This window comes from Macaca thibetana, chromosome 5 (assembly GCF_024542745.1).
Source record: "Macaca thibetana thibetana isolate TM-01 chromosome 5, ASM2454274v1, whole genome shotgun sequence".
NCBI classification, from domain to species: domain Eukaryota; kingdom Metazoa; phylum Chordata; class Mammalia; order Primates; family Cercopithecidae; genus Macaca; species Macaca thibetana.
In genome coordinates this window covers 87,058,341-87,078,027 of record NC_065582.1, presented here as the reverse complement: position 1 = coordinate 87,078,027, position 19,687 = coordinate 87,058,341, and the positions used below count along the sequence as shown (strand labels likewise).

At 36.6% G+C, this 19,687-nt stretch overlaps 1 protein-coding gene across 3 annotated transcripts in view; it reads left to right on the top strand.

The window, feature by feature from the left end:
* BANK1 (B cell scaffold protein with ankyrin repeats 1) overlaps positions 1-19,687 on the top strand; it is a 315,067-nt gene that overhangs the window by 53,994 nt on the left and 241,386 nt on the right. For all 3 annotated transcript variants that reach the window (XM_050791915.1, XM_050791913.1, XM_050791914.1), the window contains exons 3-4: positions 8,759-8,913; positions 16,143-16,281. In XM_050791915.1, coding sequence (XP_050647872.1) covers positions 8,759-8,913; positions 16,143-16,281 — 294 coding nt within the window. The remainder of the gene's footprint in view (positions 1-8,758; positions 8,914-16,142; positions 16,282-19,687) is intronic.

The following is a 19,687-nucleotide window of genomic DNA, read 5'->3' as shown; positions in this document are numbered from 1 at the left end:
AATTGACAACATATAACTGCCTCTGGGAATTCTTTGTAAAGTAAATCATCCTTGTGAGATAATTCAGTGAGAAACAAGAACTGATAAACATACTGACTTACTCATTATTGCCACTTCTATGTAAATTAGCAATCCTAACTAAAACATCAATGCATATCAAATAGGTATAATCTTATGCTATGGTAAGAATTAATGCCTTAGACATTTTTGCTAGAGATTTGGGCCATATGTTGTTTTTAACAGCTGTGAAAATTTTGCATTTTTGATTCCATCAGATAATTCCTGTGATAAAATGGCTGCTGTATGCATGGATAAAACCGTGGGTTGGGAAACAGTATAGGGTAGTGTATTAGTCTGTTTTCACACTGCTATAAAGAACACTCAAGATGAGGTAATTTTTAAGAAAAGAGGTTAAGTGACTCACAGTTCTGCATGGCCAAAAAGGCTTCAGAAAACTTAAAATCATGGTGCAAGGTGAAGGGGAAGCAAGGAATATCTTACATGGCAGCAGGAGATAAAGAGGGCATGGAAAGTGCTACGCTTTTAAACAAGCGGATCTTATGAGAACTGACTCACTTTCATGAGAATAGCATGGGGGAACCACCCTCATGATCTGATCACCTCCCACCAGATTCCTCCCTCAACACCTGGGGATTACAATTCGAGATGAGAGTTGTGTAGGAACACAGAGCCAAACCATACCTAGTAGTGATCAAGGTTCTCTGAAGTCTGACTAGCTAAGTATTCTCCTGACTTCAACAATAACTAGCCATGTGGCCTTGAAAGAGTTCATTTATTGCTCAGAACCTTATTTTCCTTATTAAAAATGGCAACCCCCATCCCTTTTCCTCACACTCCTTGTCAGCATCTGCTGCGCTCCAGATTTTACTCATATATTGTTTGCCTCCCCCTATCAGATTGCAAGTCCTATGAAGGAAGGTTTACCACCATGTCCTCTGCATCCTGAATAGCACCTGGTACATAGTTGGCTAGTAAATATTTGTTCAAAGAAATCCATAAAATGAGGATAATATTGTTGCCTGACTCTTGGGTTGGCAGAGTGTGTGTGTGTGTGTGTGTGTGTGTGTGTGTGTGTATAGTGAGTTATTATATGCAGGGCACTAAGAATAGTACTGGCACATAGTCAATGTTCAATAGTTGTTAGTTGTTATTCATATTTACAAGAAGTTTGGGGTCTTTATTTTAATTTTTTATAGTCTTTTTTGTTTTTGTTTTTTACTATTGTTATTTTTAATTTTTCCATAAGTTATTGGGGTACAGGTGGTATTTGGTTACATGTGTAAGTTCTTTAGTGGTGATCTGTGAGATTTTGGTGCACCTATCACCCAAGCAATATACACTGCACCGTATTTGTAGTCTTCTATCCCTCACCACCACAAGTCCCCCAAATCCATTGCATCATTCCTATGCTTTGTCTCCTCACAGCTTAGTTCCCAGTATCATTGAGAACATAAGATGTTTGGTTTTCCATTCTTGATTTACTTCACTTAGAATAAAAGTCTCCAATCTCATCCAGGTCACTGCAAATCCTGTTAATTCATTCATTTTTATGGCTGTGTGGTATTCTATCATATATATCTCACGCAGTTTCTTTATCCGCTTGTTGATTGATGGGCATTTGGGTTGGTTCCAGGATTTTGCCGGATTTGCTCCCTCCCCTGAGTTCTGGCCAGGAGACTTCTTGCCCTGTTCAAATTGTTACAAAGTTCAGCTAGAGAATTCCTTCTCCCAATGGAGTTTTACCCCCTGATCCTCTGGCCATCTTCCTGATGGATTCCGTTGGCGCCAGCGAGGAATGGCTGCTTGGGGACCCAGTGAGCTCCCAGGGCCTTTCTGCTGCCTCCTCTACCTTTGTGTTTCGCTCTGCTCTCCAAATTGACTCAGTCAGGGAAAGTTGGATGTTTCTCCCGCAAACAGATCTTCAGCTTCTCCAGTGGGGGTGTGTGTTAGGGAGAGGAGGGTCTCCCTTTCCCACTTCTGCAGTTGGGGCACTCACAGTTTTTTGGGGGGTCTCCTGGGTCCTGTAGGAGCAGTCTGCTTCCTTCAGAGGGTCTGTGGGTCCTCTCGGGATTGCTGGTTTGTTCTTGCAGTTAATCTGGAGCTAAAATTCACAATGTGAGCCCCCGCTTGCTGCTCTGTTTGGAGTTGCAGTCTAGTCCTGCCTCCTGTCCGCCATGGTCTCTGGTATTCATTTTAGATCAAATCCATATTTTAATTTTTTTTCTTTTAGGCAATAAATTAATTATGGCTTCCATTTCACTTGCTAGGTAGAAGTCATCACTAAAAACACTCCAGTTTCTACACAGTAATTTAAGGTTTACCTTGCTACATTGGGAAAGGAAAGATTAGGCACTAGATCCATTTTCTTAGATAATACAGTCATGCACTTGAGATACAAGAGAAATACAATCCAGCATCAAGGGCATGCAGTTTAAAGTGAAGAGTAATATTCTTTTATTAATTGCTTCATGCTTTATTATTTAATTTAGCTATTCAATCGTGATAGTAAAAACAAAACAGAACAAAACAATTCTATTGTTTCTTAAACATAGGTAATTTTAATGTACAGCCTCTTTTTCATACTCTTTGCAAAGGCAAGTGTCTCTAACTTTTAGGCATTAGAGATGGATGTCCCTTCATTCTCTTCCTAGTCTCTCTTTCCAGGATCTTGTTCAGGCCCTTCTAGCATCCTCCCACCTCTCCCTTTCAGCCATACAATCACTCCCCAAGTTCTAGCTGCTTCATAGGCTTATCCCCTTATCTGCTGAGCCACGAAGACAACTGGGGCTGGATATACATGCCTTGCTCTTACTTCCCTGCACTTAGCCCCTTGTACTTTACTTAAGCCTATCACACTAGGTTCCACAGTTACATGTAAAAACCTGTAGTATACTGAAGGCAATACCAGAAATGGAAACATTAAAGTTGTTATTACTTCCCTGAGTCTCATGACAACTGCAGGTAGGCCTTTCTCAAAGAGAGGTTTGGTACTTTTGTACTCTTAATCCGCTTCTTTCAACCTCATCTCCTTGAAGTATGTCCAGTTGAAATACAATAATGCATTTATTTTACCAATAGTTATTAAGTGCTAGTCACTTCCTCAATCTCATGGAGACTGGAGAAAGGAGTTATGAGAATATAGGTCCAATGGCTAGAATGTTCTCTCTCTTCTCTTCACCATTTTAAGTTTAAGACCCACTTCTGAGGAGGCCAACCACCTGAATGCCTAATACATGTCTTTAGCTTAACAATGAACATACAGTGGTGGTGGTGTTTTTAGTTAGGACATGAAGATACACACACACACACACACACACATACACACACAAATATATAAGCATATGTATACAAACACTCATATTCTTAGGACATGGAGATATAGATAATGTATGTATTAACATACTATATATTAAAAATTTGTGTGTGTGTATATATACACAATAACATTTATGTGTGTGTGTATATATGATTATGTCTATCTAATTACCTTCTAAACTATTTAAAACTTATAGAAAAGAAAATTAACTCAAATTGTTATCTAAACAACAGTGAAGTTTCATTTTCTGGCCAGAAAACGTTGTCATTTATTTACTTTGGGAAATTTGGATTTTTCTGTTGAATTTACTACTTATGGCTCTGTCACTTTATTCCTAGGTTAATTCTATCTGCTTTTTAGTTTTCTATGTCTGTTTAATGCAAAACACTGTATTCTCTGCACATTTTAGAAAAGTGTTAGAAGAGGAGAGAAAGATTCTATTTGACTTCACATTTTATTGGGGAGGAACAGTTTCTGAGCCACAGAGTTTAAGAACTGTCTACAAATAGTTTTAAATGTTTGACAGAAATTCAGTAATCCATCACTGGACAGGGATTATATTTTTAAGTGTGTGTTCAGAATGAAATACAGTGTTGGTAAAAGTCTTGATAAACTGTAAAAACTCATTAGAATATAAAATATTTTTATTATTGCACTTAATATGAGTATACCTTGATTTGTTCTGCTTTGCGTTCGCGTTTGGGTGTCTTTTGGTTTGTTTGTTTGGTTGGGGTTTTTTTTGAGAGGGAGTCTTGCTCTGTCACCCAGGCTGGAGTGCAGTGGTATGATATAGGCTCACCACAACCTCTGCTTCCTGGGCCCAAGCAATTCTCCTGTCTCAGCCTCGCAAGTAGCTAGGATAACGGGTGTGTGCCATGCACTCAACTAATTTTTTTTTCTTTTTTTGTATTTTTTGGTAGAGATGGCGTTTCACCATGTTGGCCAGGCTGGTCTTGAACTCCTGATCTCAAGTAATCTGCCTGCCTTGGCCTCCCAAAGTGCTGGTATTACAGGCATGAGCCACCGCGCCCGGCCTGTGCTTTGCTTTTTTGTGCTACACAGACACTGCATTTTTTGCAAATTGAAGGTTTGTGGCAACCTTTTGTTGAGCAAGTCTATTGGCACCATTTTTCCAACAGTATGCACTTGCCTCACGTTTCTGTGTCACATTTTGGTGTTCTTGCACTATTTCAAAGTTTTTTCATTATCATTATGTCTGTTGTAGTGATCTGTGACAAATGATCTTTGGTGTTACCATTGGAATTGTTTTGGGTGCCGTGGACTGCACCCATACAAGACAGTGAGCTTAAGCAATAGATATTTTGTGTATTCTGACTGCTCCACTGACTGGGTGTTCTCCCATCTCTTTCCCTCTGTTTGGGCCTACCTATTCCCTGAGACAAAACACTATTGAAATTAGGCCAATTAATAAGCCTACAATGGCCTCCAAGTGTTCAGGTGAAAGGAGGAGTCACACATCTCTCACTTAAAATCAAAAGCTAGAAATGATTAAGCTTAGTGAGAAAGGCATGTTGAAAGCCAATATAGGCAGAAAGCTAGGATTGTTTCTCCAAACAGTTAGCCAAGTTGTGAATGCAAAGGAAAAGTTCTTGAAGAAAATTAAAAGTGCTACTCCAGTGAACACACAAATGATAAGAAAGCAAAATAACTTTATTGCTGATGTGGGGAAAGTTTGAATGATCTGGATAGAACATCGAAACAGCCATAATATGTCCTTAAGCCTTTTTCAGAGCAAGGCATGTGGTAGATAGAATAAGTTACTGTCCTTGAAACATAAGTCATTTATGGAAACCTAACTAGGCATGGATTTATTTGCTTATTAAAGCAGGCAACAAGTATTTATTAAGTCTCTACTATGTGCCAGGCACAATTGTATGCACTAGAGATATAGAGGTGTGAAGTTCGACTAGGGTGTTGCTAAGAAAAGGTGCCTCAGAGGAAGAGTGAGTGAATTTGGGTGAGCGATAGCGTAGAAGGAGAGCAGAAGGATAATCTCGGGTGGCGGTTTAAATTTTTAGTTGAGGATCACTGTCAGTTAATAGTTGTTGCTCCTATGAATCTCCTGGTCAAAACACCTGTAAAGTAGAGAGCCAAGCTTACAAATTTAACCCTTGGGAAAAAATGCTGGAGTTACCCCTTCTCTTATCAGTTTTTCTTTCTCTGTTGTCTTTGGGAAGGGTGGTAAGTACATCAGGTTCCATTCTGTTCCCTTATCTAGTCCCAGTACTAGCTAATTTTGTTTTAAAATAGTCTAGTTTTATTTTTAGGGCAAAAGCAGAACTTCCTTTTGCTCAGTAGAAGTAGCAGCTAGGAAAGACAGTTATCTCTGTTCCAAAAAAACAGTTATCTCTGTTCCAAATTAGGTTTTAACTTATTAACATTATCTTTGTCCCAGGACCTTCTTCTGCTCTTTGAATTTTAAGTTTGTGGTTTATTTAGTTTTGGAAAATAATTAGTTTTGGAAAATGAATTTTCTATCTGAAGTTGTCTTTTCCAAACGTGTTTTGGGCTCCGTTTTCTCTGTTGTGATGTCTCTGTTCATTTAGTTCCAGATTAACTTTTATCTTTGAGAAACTCCTCAAAATTTGTTCTTATGTAATTGCACCATTTATGAATTTCTAGTGCTTTAATACATTCATTATCTTAAAAACAATCTTTTCTATTATTGCATTTATATGTTGTAGAATAGGATAATAGATACATGTTCTCAGTCTGCAATCTTCATCATTTCATTCCTTTCTTGAATTAAATGGACATACATAATTTAAACCTGTAAAATAAATACATTTTCAGTGTAGAAAAATCAGAATGTATATTACATATGCCGTATTATTAGATGGTATTAATATTATATATTTATACCTATTTAGTAAATTACATATGACCCACAAGCCAGAAATAACCCACTCAATATTTTTGGGTTATATATATATACACACATATATGGCCAGTCTATTCTCATTCATTCAAGTCTATGTCTTTAATTCCCTCCACACAGCTCTGTATATGTACAGTTTTTATTTTACTAGAATGGAAACCTACTAAATTGACAATTTTTTAACTTGAATTTTTTTCAGTTATAGCATAAACTTGTTGCTTGTTGTTAAATACTCCTTGATAGAATTATTAGTGACAACTTTTATCACGTTTTTATTTTATTCATTATTTCTTAGATTGTTTCCAATTTTCTCCATTACAAACATGACTTCTGTGAATATTCATAGAGATAAGTCTTTTTGTACATTTGTTGTTATGTACCCAGGGTAAATAAAATAACTTTTTTTTTTTTTTTACCTAATATCAGAAGAATTAGCAGAAAATCCTGGATACTGCCATGGTGGAATGACTTCTCCTTTTAAGGTGTATTAAATAAAATCCATTTCTTAGTTTTTCTACAAACTCACAAAAGTATTGAGCCAGTTTTATACAACCTTTCACTATTTTGATTTGTGTATGTCTATGTGTGTGGCTATAAGACAGGAGGGGGGGGAGAGAGAGAGAGAGAGAGAGAGAGAGAGAGAGAGAAAAATTGCTTATGAAAGTGTTTTAAATTGTTAGTGAAATAAGGACTGTTTTTCATTTCAAACAAGACTAGTACTGAGAGCAAGCTGGAAATCCTAGGTGCTTTTGTGCCTTAGTTCTGCAGCTTTCATAAGACAGAAGAAAACAAGAAAACTTTCCTTTTCAGACACAGCGTGGGGACAGCTCCTCCCTCTCAAGGGAGGCTCTCTTTTGTTACTCTGCTTTGCTGATAGAATTACCTATGTGAAGCTGGTGACTTCTCTTACTGCCTTTGACTCTATCTTTTTACCCTGTCAATGCTGCTTAGCCAAAGACCACCAGGAAGGTACCTGCACTTGAAGTGTTTGGATGTTTTTTCTTGTTGCAATAAAGAGAAGGCACATCAGGGAGAACCATGGGGTATCTCAGGAAAAGGGCGTTAGAAAGGACTTGGAAGATTTAGACTTGTGTTAAGTGATTTGAGGGAGGGTTCAAGGAAGTAGAGCTTGGATATAGTTTGCCTGCTATCAAGAAGCAGGCGTAATTTTATGATTTGACATATTAATGGAATATTAATGACTCTACTTGGAAGTGAGGGACCAACTTTTCTGGTCTGCTTGAGAGTGAGGGGTATCCTAGGGCAAGGCATTTTCAGAGCCCAAACCAGGAAATTCCCAGACAAACTAGGAGGAGTGGATCACACCATGTAGAGGGCAGGAGAAATGAGATGAGGCCGGAATTGCTAAAGAAACAGTCATTCGTACTAGCCAGGACTTGGTCATTTTTGTGGTTTGGGCAGTGTCTAGATTCTGACATGATTACAATGTGGTCTTGTCCCTCTCTTGGTTCATCATGGTGACAGAGTGGCCTTGTCTAATTTTGATGTTGCTGGTGCTCAGTAGAAAACCAGATTCTGCCTCTGAGTGCCAGGATGCCTTCCAGAAAACCAAGGCATTCTCGTGGTGCCAGGTTAGTTTCCAACTGTCAGGAGCTGCTTTTCTTTATTCCAGTTCCCTTCTTGAGGGGTTTGAGGGCTGCTTTTGGGTGGTCATGAGTTTATAGATGTGACCTTCTCATTTCAAGAGTCTTAATTTTAGCCGCATTGGTTCTGTGCCCTAGTGAAACATTTTGGGCTTTGAGACACTGAATAGTAATAAAACATTATCTATTTCTCTTAACACATTTTTCCCGAATAGAGAACAATGTTTTAATGATTAAAACTAAATGCTAAATTACTGTTAAAATTTTTAAAATCAGATACTATACTCCTTCTTTGAGATTTGAAATTTACATTAGCATATTTCAGTGTTCTTAATAATACTGATATAAGGAAACCCAATTTATTTGATATAGACACTTATTTCCATAGAATGCATTAACATTTTGATGAGTACTAGTATTTCACTATTAAACTAGTATATCCTAGAAATAAATACTAGTTTAATTTATTTAGTGATTGTCCCATAATTGTGCTTTCTGTTTTTTAAAATTAGAAATATGTAAGGGGCAAATAACTATTCTGATTTAAATTGTTCCGACTTAAATGTCCTTAATAACCATCACGGAAAACAAATGGTTTTATGTTTTACAGATCTACTGTTTTAATATTAAGAGAAAATATAAATGGTGACTGGATTCTATTTTTTGGAAAACACTTAACTAGTAGATGAACAGAGTATTACATAATTGATTTAGTTTAGTCATAATGATTATAAAACTAGTTAAATTGTAAAGCATTATTTTAATTATTAATATTGGTTCAATTATTTCAGCTATCTTAAACTCAGTTCGGTTTTCCCATATATTAAATTGGTTGTTCAGCAATTAGTCTTTATAACAATGGAGGAAATACTGTGGCTTTAGTTATATGATAATCTACATTCATAAAATTTTCTCTAGATTCTGAAGACTACCTTGAGGTCAACATTCCAACAGACCTACAAGTAAAACATTCTGGGGAAATAAGTGAGAGAAAAGAAATTGAAGAACTGCCAGAAGCTTCAAGAAACACCATACCACTAGCAGTGGTGCTTCCTGCTGAAATTCCATGTGAGGTCTGTAAAGATAACTTGTTATTTTAGTGACCCCATTGTGTTGTTGTTGTTGTTGTTTGTAAAGACAGGATCTCATTATGTTGCCCAGGCTGGTCTTTAACTCCTGGCCTCGAGCAATCCTCCTGCCTCAGCCTCCCAAAACGTTGGGATTACAAGTCATGAGCCACCGCATCCAGCCCACCTGTTATTTTTTAATAGATATTGTATTTCACAAGAATGCAAACTCCAACATAGCTGTCATTTTTGTCTACTTTGTTCATGGCTATCCTCTGAACTTAGGCAATTAGTAGGCATTTGATACACACTGGATGATAATTGAATTAATAGGCATTTGTTACATAACTGTTGAAAAATTAAATAGTGAAGGTTATATGGAAGCTTAATTTTATCAACTGTTACTTCACATTTTGCAAATAGATGTACAATTGCCATAGCTATCAAGCTAATTAAAATAAATTTAGATTCACATTAAATAGGTTAAGGATCTATTTTCCTAAAGGGAAACATACCCTTGGATAGAATTTTAAAACACCAATTTTTCAATGATGAAACATGTATTAAAGGCTGACATTAAGTGGAAATACCATAAAAGTTAGATGAGATGGTCCTTCAGGAAGTAAGAGTATAATGTGGGGGGATGATTTCTGGGCAGGTGACTGTGGGAATGTATGTTCCCAGCATGTCTTCCTCCTAAATCTTGCTTGGAATGAACCACTAAAATAAACCTTTCCAAATCTCTTACTACATAATCTTAGGACAAGAAAAAGATGCTGGGCCTCAGTTTGTGGCATCCTTGAGTATAAAGAGGCAGATATACAGGAGAGCCTTATGGGAGTTGCCTGAAGGAGTTTTTCTGATAGAAGCCAGTGACAGGGGCTCACTGACCTTTGGGTGGGTCTCCTGATCCTACTGGTATCAGTGGTCCTGATGGAAGTGGAATATCCTGTGTAGAGGGGTAAAGTTTAGTTTCCTCACCCTCACTCTCTAGACCCTTACCCCATGCCTGAGCAGAAGAATTGCTGTTTTAAGCTATTTGTTCTCAGTTCCAGAGGAACAAAAAAATGCTTTGACACTACCTTAGAGACCCCAGGAGACTGAACTATACAGGTGTGAGAAACTGACACAGATGATCAGGCAAAGAAAAATTACAAGGACTCAGAACTTAAAGGAAGGAGATCAGGCTAAACAGTCAGAACTCGTGGCTCCTACTGAGTCAGAAACAATGGAAAAGACAGAAAAGAAGTGTAATTAAAAAATGGCCACTACTCTCAAGTAGATGAAATCAAAGCAGAAAAAAGAAAACCCTCTGAAACTAAAAGTAGCTCAACAGGAGTTATACAACGAGTCTAAGTAGCTGCTTTTAAAAATATTTGCAACAGTAAAATTCGAGCACTATAAGACCCTTCTCTTACTAAATTTTCAAAGAAATCAGTCACAAAATCAAACCTCACTGCTATCTAAGCAAAGATGTATTATGTAGATAGCAAGTTAGATAAGGGTTTTTTCAGTAGGAGAATCATGGACTGTTTTTTTAATTGACATTGATATAATTCTTTCAGACTCTTGGATTTAAATTATTTCAATATAAAATTTCTTTTAGGTTCCCCACTTTTTAAAGAATCCTAAACATTTAAAAGGCTATACAAAGTTATTTTATTGCCAGCCCCACATTCTCATCAAAGTAAGCTAATCATTGGACCAAAAATAGTTATCCCAGACAAGATTTTGTTGTTTTCAGAACCTAGATTTTAGTACAGTCTGAATTCATAAGACTATTGCCAACCACCATAGAAAAGACCACTTTTACCCACTGAGTGAAAATCATGTTTCAGACTTGCCACGACAACTTTCAGCCTATGGCAACTGTCTGAAAGCACAACCTTTGAACTCCAATTCATTTCTGAGAAGTATTCCAAGTAATCCGTGAATAGAGACCACTTAAGACTACTGCCTTAAGGAAATGATAGTTGAGGTTTCCCTATCATCCTAAAAAATCTAGGAATTTTACAATACTAACTCAGTCAGTCACCAGGTCTTCTTTAAGATGTACCTGATTTACACCCAGTATATTCAAACCCTGTTAATTTCTCTTTTTAGTTTCGTGTTTCCAGCATGCTAACACTGGGTTGACTGTGAGTTCTTTATAGTTGCATAATTTTCATTATCCCTGATGAAAAGGGAGTTAGTTTAAATTATTCCTGCTGCTGGCTCTTGCTGTGGAATTGCTGAGGTTTATGGACCTGCCTCCTAGAGAAATTCTCTTCTCTGTGCCCTCATCTGCTCTGGAGCATTAACTTTAGTCTATCGTTAATTAAGGCAATGGGTGCTGTTGCTACTGCCTGTGACCCTTGGAGCTTGAGAATATTGATTCCTCTGCCTTGTCACTCTTCCTAGCACTGCTCTTTTTCACAAATTTAGATTTCCTAGACCTTGAAAATTTTTATTCTACTTATTTCTAAAGAATAAATATTCTACTTTATTTCTTTAACTTTTTTTTCCCCATGCACTAATGAGATATCCCTCCATTGTCCTATTTATGTAAGTTAATTATCTGTGTCTTTGAGAAATACCTAGGCAAGTTTTAGCAGTTCCAATCTGCTTCTTAATTTGACCTCTTCTTTTACTTTCTGTATGACTGGCACACTTTTCTTGTTTTAGTATTTTTTTTTTAACTTTTCTTTGTTTATGGGCCAAGACATTTGTTTTTCTGGCATATGCCTCTTAATTTTTTTGTGTGGGTTAATTGACCATGAGAGATGTGAGTTCTAGGTCTCCCCAATGCATCCACTGTTCAAATGAATATCACCCAATTTTATCTCCCTGATGAAAAATCCATGTGTGAGGTACTCTTCCATTGAAATTACACCAAAACCAGAACCAGACCTGGTCTATTTTTTAGTAACTTCTCTTCCCTGTGCAGTCCTTTACTCTGGCAAAAACCCCCAACGCAGTGGCTCTCCAATGCAGGTGACTTTGACCCTCTCTACCCAGGAGATATTTGGCAAAGCTTGCAGACATTTTTGATTGTCATAACTGGGGGATTGCTACTAGCATTTAGTGGGTAGAACTCTGAAAGCTGCTCAACTTCCTGTAATGCACACAACAACTCCCACAACAATTACACATTTGGTCAAAAAATATCAACAGTGTCAAGGTTAAATCTTATTTTTGTGATCTCTAGCCACAGATTCAGAAATGACTTCTATATTTTCTCAGCAGTAGCTCCATCCTAAAGAACAATTAAGAGTGAGCTTATTTTCTTTAAACCCAGATCTTTAAATGTATCATTTTCCCTTCCTTTTGGTAGAATCTGCCCGCTGCAATCTCAACTTTCCTTCTCCCCAAATCTCTTACTTCCTTTAGTATAATCAACCTTAATTCTTTTATTTTTATTTTATTTTCCCACTGCTGCTATTCTGATGTTAAGATAGAGACATTTAAAAAACCAGTTGAGTCACTTATTGATTTCTTGAGAAAATTTAATTCTGAAAGTCATCGTGCAACCACAAAAGACCTTTAAAGTGGCTTTATCAGCATTTGGATCTATATTAATTTTATTGAATGTTTTTAAAATCAGAATCCTACCACACACCATATTCCCTAATAAAGGTCTTTATTTTATATGACCTGTTCATTGTCACACTCTTAAGGCTAAAACCCTAATATGAGTCCTCAAGCCCATAGGACAGACCATGGATTATGTAATAAACAAATACAGAGATAAATTGAGATGCCATGAAAGAATGTGAGTCTTAAGGGCTAGAAGAATCTCAGAGATTACCTTTTTACCAGTTCATCCATTGACTCTGAATACAATTTAAAACAGTGTACAAAAGTTAATAGCACTACCCACTTACTTCTGATACCAAATCACAAACTAGTCCTTGGTAACCAACCTTAACTTAAAGCCCAGTCCTGTGATTTAATTGAATACAGTAAAAGCAGCAAAAGATGATTGTGTGCATTAATGCCTGAAATGTCTGTATTGTGAAGTGATGCCTTCTCAGAGGTGAAGTTTTACGGTGACCAAAAGATGTCTCTTTCTTTTAAGTAAGTGGGTATCAAAAACTAAACTACATACAGGGAGGGACTACTAGGGGAGTTTTCACACACACAAGATAATGCCTGTGTCCTACCTCAGAGACTCGGATATAAATGCAACATTGCAGACCAAATTTTACCTCTTGTGTTAGGTCTCAAGGCTTATGACCAATGTAGCCAAGCTTTAAAGTTTGGAAGTGATCATTGTCACAACCCATTGTTTCCCTGAATGCTCTGACCCAAATAAGGGATTCACAGAGGAGTCAGAAAGATTGGGAGCAAAACAATAGCTTCATAAGTGGTAAAACTAATTTATGACCATTTGGAGTTCCTAATATTTTCTCCACTGAATTAAATGTACTCATATAATTAAGAGCCAGTGCTTACTCCCAGGAGTAGAGGAAGCTTTGAGTACTGAGAGAAGTATGGCACAGAGCTGAGCATACTCAGTTTAAAAATATCATCTTTTTACAGACTGACTCCATCTTAATTTAAAAATTTATATACAGAATGTTTTTATGTGCATAATTTTTGAAAGGTACTACAATAATATAAGAAAACAGAAACACCCTTAGGATGTTTAAAATCTAGCTAGAAAGGCAAGATACAGACATGAAAAACTAATCAGGAGTAGAGAGCATGACTCTTAGTAACAGTCAAATGATGGTTATGGATATTCAGTGCTCTAGTGTTCCTTTGAAAGTTCTAAATCTTGTGAGCTGAAGTTGCAGGAGGATTTTGTGGAGCTGGTGAGATCTGAGTTGGACATTGTTGGAGAGGATAAATATGGGGATATAGAAGGAGAAAAGGAATTAAATATCATGCCAACATTATGTTCAAGCAGGCCCGGCTGCCTAGTTTACAGTGCAAAATGAAAATACAAAGTACCATGTTCAAATTATTATAATGTCAAAGTAATTACAGCAGAATATTAAACCAAATACAGGGCCTTCTAAGTGTGGGGCCCTGTGTGACTGTAAGGTCATGGGCCCATGAAGCTGGCCTTAGGTACAAATGAAGATGTGAGTGCCTCATTTGGGGTGGTCAGTGTGCTTGTCTTTTGTTTAGAGCTTTTCTCTGGAAATGGTTGAAAGGTGGAGTCCTGCCTTTTTTTTTTTTTTTTTTTTTTTTTTTTTTTTGAGACAGAGTCTTGCTCTGTCGCCCAGGCTGGAGTGCTGTGGTGTGATCTCGGCTCACTGCAACTTCTGCCTCCTGAACTCAAGCAATTTTCTTGCCTCAGCCTCCTGAGTAGCTGGGATTACAGGCATGCACCACCATGCCCAGGTAATTTTCATATGTTTAGTAGAAACAGGGTTTCACCATGTTGGCCAAGCTGGTCTTGAACTCCTGACCTCAGGTGATCCACCTGCCTCGGCCTCCCAAAGTACTGGGATTACAGGCATGAGCCACTGCGCCTGACCCTGAATGGGGAATCTGATGTGTCAGAAGCAGTCATGAGTGGGGAGTCGGTTGGGTGGATAAAACAGTGGGAGAGTACATGTGCACTGGCCAGATGTGGAAAGGCATAAGTCAAAGTTAAACAAGGAATGATGCACACACAGGAAATATCTCTGAACTTTAAAGCAGAGGATCTTGAGTAACTGAGCCCAAGTGAAATGGAAAGACATTATTTGGCTCTTAAAGATATAAGAAACAAAAGGAACAAAAGAACTGCCAGAAGCGAGGCCTGTGAGGAGGAGGCTGCAGATGTGAGGAATAGGAGGGCTTACACTCCCGCTTTTCTGGCATGTTGCATGTGTGGGGCAAGAGCAACAGGTGGAATAGTGGGAGTTCCTTTGAAATAGGATACTTTCCCGATGAGCACTGTAAATTCTGAGGAGAAATTTAGTTCAAAATAACCTGCGGACAAATATTTGGGAGTATTAGACTCTGGTGGAAAATGCCTGAAGTAGATTTTTGTGTGAGCTGAAATGATTCTGTAACGTCAACGTAGTTAGAAGCTCTTTGGGATAAAGCATAAAGATGTAAGTTTTATTGGTGAGTAATTTATACTTAGGGGCATTTAAGAGAATCTTGAAATTAGTAACTTTTTGATAAACATGATTTTATAAGAGCATATAAGTGCGATCCTTATTTTTTTTAGCATGGAATTGAAACTTAGTATGACTTGAAGAAAGCTTTTGAAAGGTGATATCTAAGATAATCATATAAAGAATGTTTTATTTTAGCTTTTTCATGGGGTTTGACAGCATGATATAAGGAGTAGTGTGGATTAGACTTCAGAATGTAATTCTATATATTAGTTGTCCTTTTCTTAAAAGAGAAAAAGAAATAGCCTTATCTGTTTATTTTGGGGGGTGTGTGTGTGTGTGTGTGTGTTTGTCTTTCTATATGTATGCCTTTGTGTTTATCTGTTTCAGTTAGGATTAGAGGAAATATATTTATATAAAAAGTGCTGAGTATAATTTCTAGTATAAAATAGATAATAAATGTTTATGCCTTTCTTTTTTCTGTATTAACCCCAATCTTTCATTCCTAGTATTGTTTCTCAATATTTTTTCACAAAGAGTTATTCAATAACCTTTTTCACCTTATAGATTTGGCTCTTCCATGTTAATTAAATCTAGAAACTTTAGATCTATAACCTTTAGTCAACTCAAAAAACATCGCAGACACTTGTCATAAATAAAGAGTAGCCACTGAACTTCTACTACATAAAACATAAAACTATTAGACTTCTTAAAAGAAAAGTCATTATATTTAAATTGTAAGAGATCTTAAACTTTTTCAATTCCATCATTTATAGATAAAGAAACCAAGTTATACAAAGGAGTAAAAAAGGGATTTGGAAAAATGATTTGGTTAACAACTGAATTATAGTCTTCTGCTGGTCTGTGAAATGATGCGTATACCCTGGTACAGAGAGCCATATTTAGGAAGAGGCAAGAGGAAAAGGAAGAGGCCATATTCACACTGTTTCTTTAAGTTGCAAAACATGGCATTAGAGGGAAAAAAAGAACATCCAATAAAAAGAAATTTGATAATATTTAAAATGTAGTGAGAATCACATTTATGTATTTTATTTCCAGATACAGTTGAAAATACAAACACCATAGAAGACTTATTCAATGATAGTGTATTACCTTAATTATAAAGAAATGTAATGGGTTCTTTGACTAATGTAAACTTTTTCAAATGCTTAAATGGGTTACATTTTCAACTTACAGAATCCTGGTGAAATATTCATAATTTTGAGAGATGAAGTAATTGGTGATACTGTGGAGGTTGAATTTACATCAAATAATAAGCGTATTAGAACACGGCCAGCCCTTTGGAGTAAGAAAGTCTGGTGCATGAAAGCTTTAGGTAAGAATGTTTATGAGTTAATAAGTATGAAACATCATCCTGAGTTCCTTCCAATAAATTTATGATAAATGGTTTCACTTCCCTACAAAAACTAATATTGTTCTGCAGGTGTTTCCTGTGTTTAGTTTTCACATACCCAAGGTTGTTATTATTAATCTGGATTTGCAAAAGTAAGAACATGTAAATTATGAGAAATTAGTTTGTATACTGTGTAATGAAATGACATCCAGTAACATCATACATTTTTAAATATGTCAGCAGACAGCATTTAAATATATGGCATTTACTAAACATATAACTAAAATTGTGTGCTTTGTTGTGACATTTGGATTAGCAATTTATTTTGAGTTTTATTAATAAACTCTATTTTCTTCCCTTTCTGTGTTTTTTCCCCCCAAGTCTCTGGTATATTTTTGTGTCTCTGAAAAGCATTTTTTCCCCTTTATTTTATCAGTATGGTGCAATTTGTACATATAATCTTCTTATCTTTTCCTTATCTCACTTACAAAGCTAATCATTTGATTATCCAGCTTTGCTTATAGCATGATAAATTGTATCAGATTTAAAATTCCAGATGGAATAACCATACTTGCAACAATAATTGTGCTAAAATCAAACTCTAATATTAATCTAATACTAATTTCCAGATATCTTAATATAAATGTAAGACTACTTGGTTTGTACATTTATGATGTCTTTTCATGATCAGAGAATAAAATCATCTTACAAAACCTCATAAATGTGAACTTTATAAAATATTTGGAAATAAAAATATGCTCAATCTTGTTATGAATTTGGAAATGGCAAAAATATTTTAAATTAAAGATCATGTCAAACACATTTTGAACATGTATTCCTTTTAAAATATAGTGATTATGCAGTCTATTTACAAAGCATTTACAGACTTCTCTTTGTGTGGAAAGCGTGTGTATGGATTTCCTTGCACAGCTTAGACTGAAGTTGGATTATAAGAAGGAAAAACTCCATACTAAACATTTATAAACATTTCAGACACTGCTTTCTGTCATGGATAAGCATATGTAGAAGTGAAATGAGAAAAACTCTGTCTCTTTCCTTTTCTTTCTTTCTTGTCTCAATGCCCCCTACTTCATTATGTCACATTCTTAAGTGGTTTAATGAATAAAATTTTCTAACTAATTAGTTTCAGAATTTAAATGTAGTTAGACTAAAGTCACCATAGAAACATCAATATTGCAGATTCAGAAGCACTTAAATAATATTTCCTGAATAGCAGATCAAGATGTCAAATATAATTATTCACATTACTTAAAAATTTTTGCTCAGTATACCTACTGGCTAGGACAGTATAAAGAATAAAACATGTCAAAGTTCAAATTAATTATAAGAAAAGCAGAAAATGAATACGTCATGCTTTCCAAGATATACCAAGACATAATATTGTCTCCATGGTTAAACAACAAATCTGTAATAAATAGATAAACCACTATTTACCAACTATCATAATTAAACTTATTTAAGTATTTGTTTCAACTGTTATATTCTGTAAATTGATGAGAAATTTTCTCCCAAAACGTTGACTGCTTTGTATCAATATTCAAGATGGTTACCTGAACCTGTTTGGGAGTATGGATGGAAAATGCCTCAGCAGAAATAGGCCCAGAGCCTTATTTTCTCTGCTTCATGTCACTGTATTTTGAAATGTTTTGGACCCTACTAAGAACAACTAGTAAGAACTACATTTTACATCATGACCTAGTACATGTGCACAGATATATAAGGAAAACAAAAGTTTTACAAGTAATATTTAGACTAATCGTTTTAGCCCCAACAGTAAAGAGCCCATTTTTACAAGAAAAAGCTGAACAACTACAAATCGACCACGTTTCTTGAACCCATTAGAGAATTAAAGTTGGAAGGTGTTAGTTGCAGGTGTTAGTTTCTCACCATCATAAGGGTCACAGCTGTCACTCCTATAATAAAAGACAGATTTTTGTTTCTTTATTTTATTTTATTTTATTTTATTTTTTATTATTATTATACTTTAAGTTCTAGGGTACATGTGCATAACGTGCAGGTTTGTTACATATGTATACTTGTGCCATGTTGCTGTGCTGCACCCATCAACTCGTCAGCACCTATCAACTCGTCATTTACATCAGGTATAACTCCCAATGCAATCCCTCCCCCCTCGCCCCTCCCCCCTTCCCCCTTCCCCCTCCCCATGATAGGCCCCGGTGTGTGATGTTCCCCTTCCCGAGTCCAAGTGATCTCATTGTTCAGTTCCCACCTATGAGTGAGAACATGTGGTGTTTGGTTTTCTGTTCTTGTGATAGTTTGCTAAGAATGATGGTTTCTAGCTGCATCCATGTCCCTACAAAGGACACAAACTCATCCTTTTTTATGGCTGCATAGTATTCCATGGTGTATATGTGCCACATTTTCTTAATCCAGTCTGTCACTGATGGACATTTGGGTTGATTCCAAGTCTTTGCTCTTGTGAATAGTGCCGCAATAAACATACGTGTGCATGTGTAAAAGACAGATTAACAACAGAAAAGCGTAACAAATTTATTTTATCAAAGATTTGTAGGAGCCTTCAGAAATGAAGACCCAAGGACCCAGGGGAAACTGTCTATTTTTATGGTTAGGTTCAACGAAGAATAAACAGCCATGTAGAACAGTGATTGAACAAAAGAGTATGAACTAGTGGTAACAAGCTTGAGGGGAGGAGGACCCAGTAAGGCCTGTCTGTTCGGATTTTTGTTGGCTTCTCTATGTGACATTCTTTCCTCCCATGTATGGAGCAGGCTTTCTCTGAAATGAGGATCTTTAAGGGAGAAGAGAGAAAGGAGACCTTTTTTGGTTTTGTGGTTTTCTTTGGGAAAGAGGAGTTCTAGTTTCTATGATCTGCCTTGGGGAAGAGGAATTCTTGCTTCTATGACTGGATCAGGGGCAGGAAGAAGGGTGGGAGACATGAAGATGGAAGGTCAGAAAGACCTTGCTTCTGAGGCCCTTTTGTCTTCTTTAGTTCAAAGTATGCAGCACACCCAGATGTCATACTGTGGGGTATTGTCTTCTGAGCTCTGACAAGGGCAATCCACTATTCCAAAAGCTGGAGAAAACGATGAATTAAGAGAGTGTCACTTGAAATCTACTTACCTAGAGCAGAAGCCACTGGAGCCACAAACTAGTAGGAGCACTTAAGTGTTAATTTTGACGGAGGTCTGAAAGCTGAGAATGGATTAGTTTGAGAGTGAGAAACTCCTGGAGGCAGTAGTTTTAGGAGGTCCCCACACTTTTGTAGGATTTACCTCCATGAATCCCACCAGGTTTGTACAATGAATATCTGAGAAAGATCCCATGGAACCCTGGTGGGGTCAGAGGAAGAATAATCATGGTGAAATACTTCCAGCATGTTCTCCAT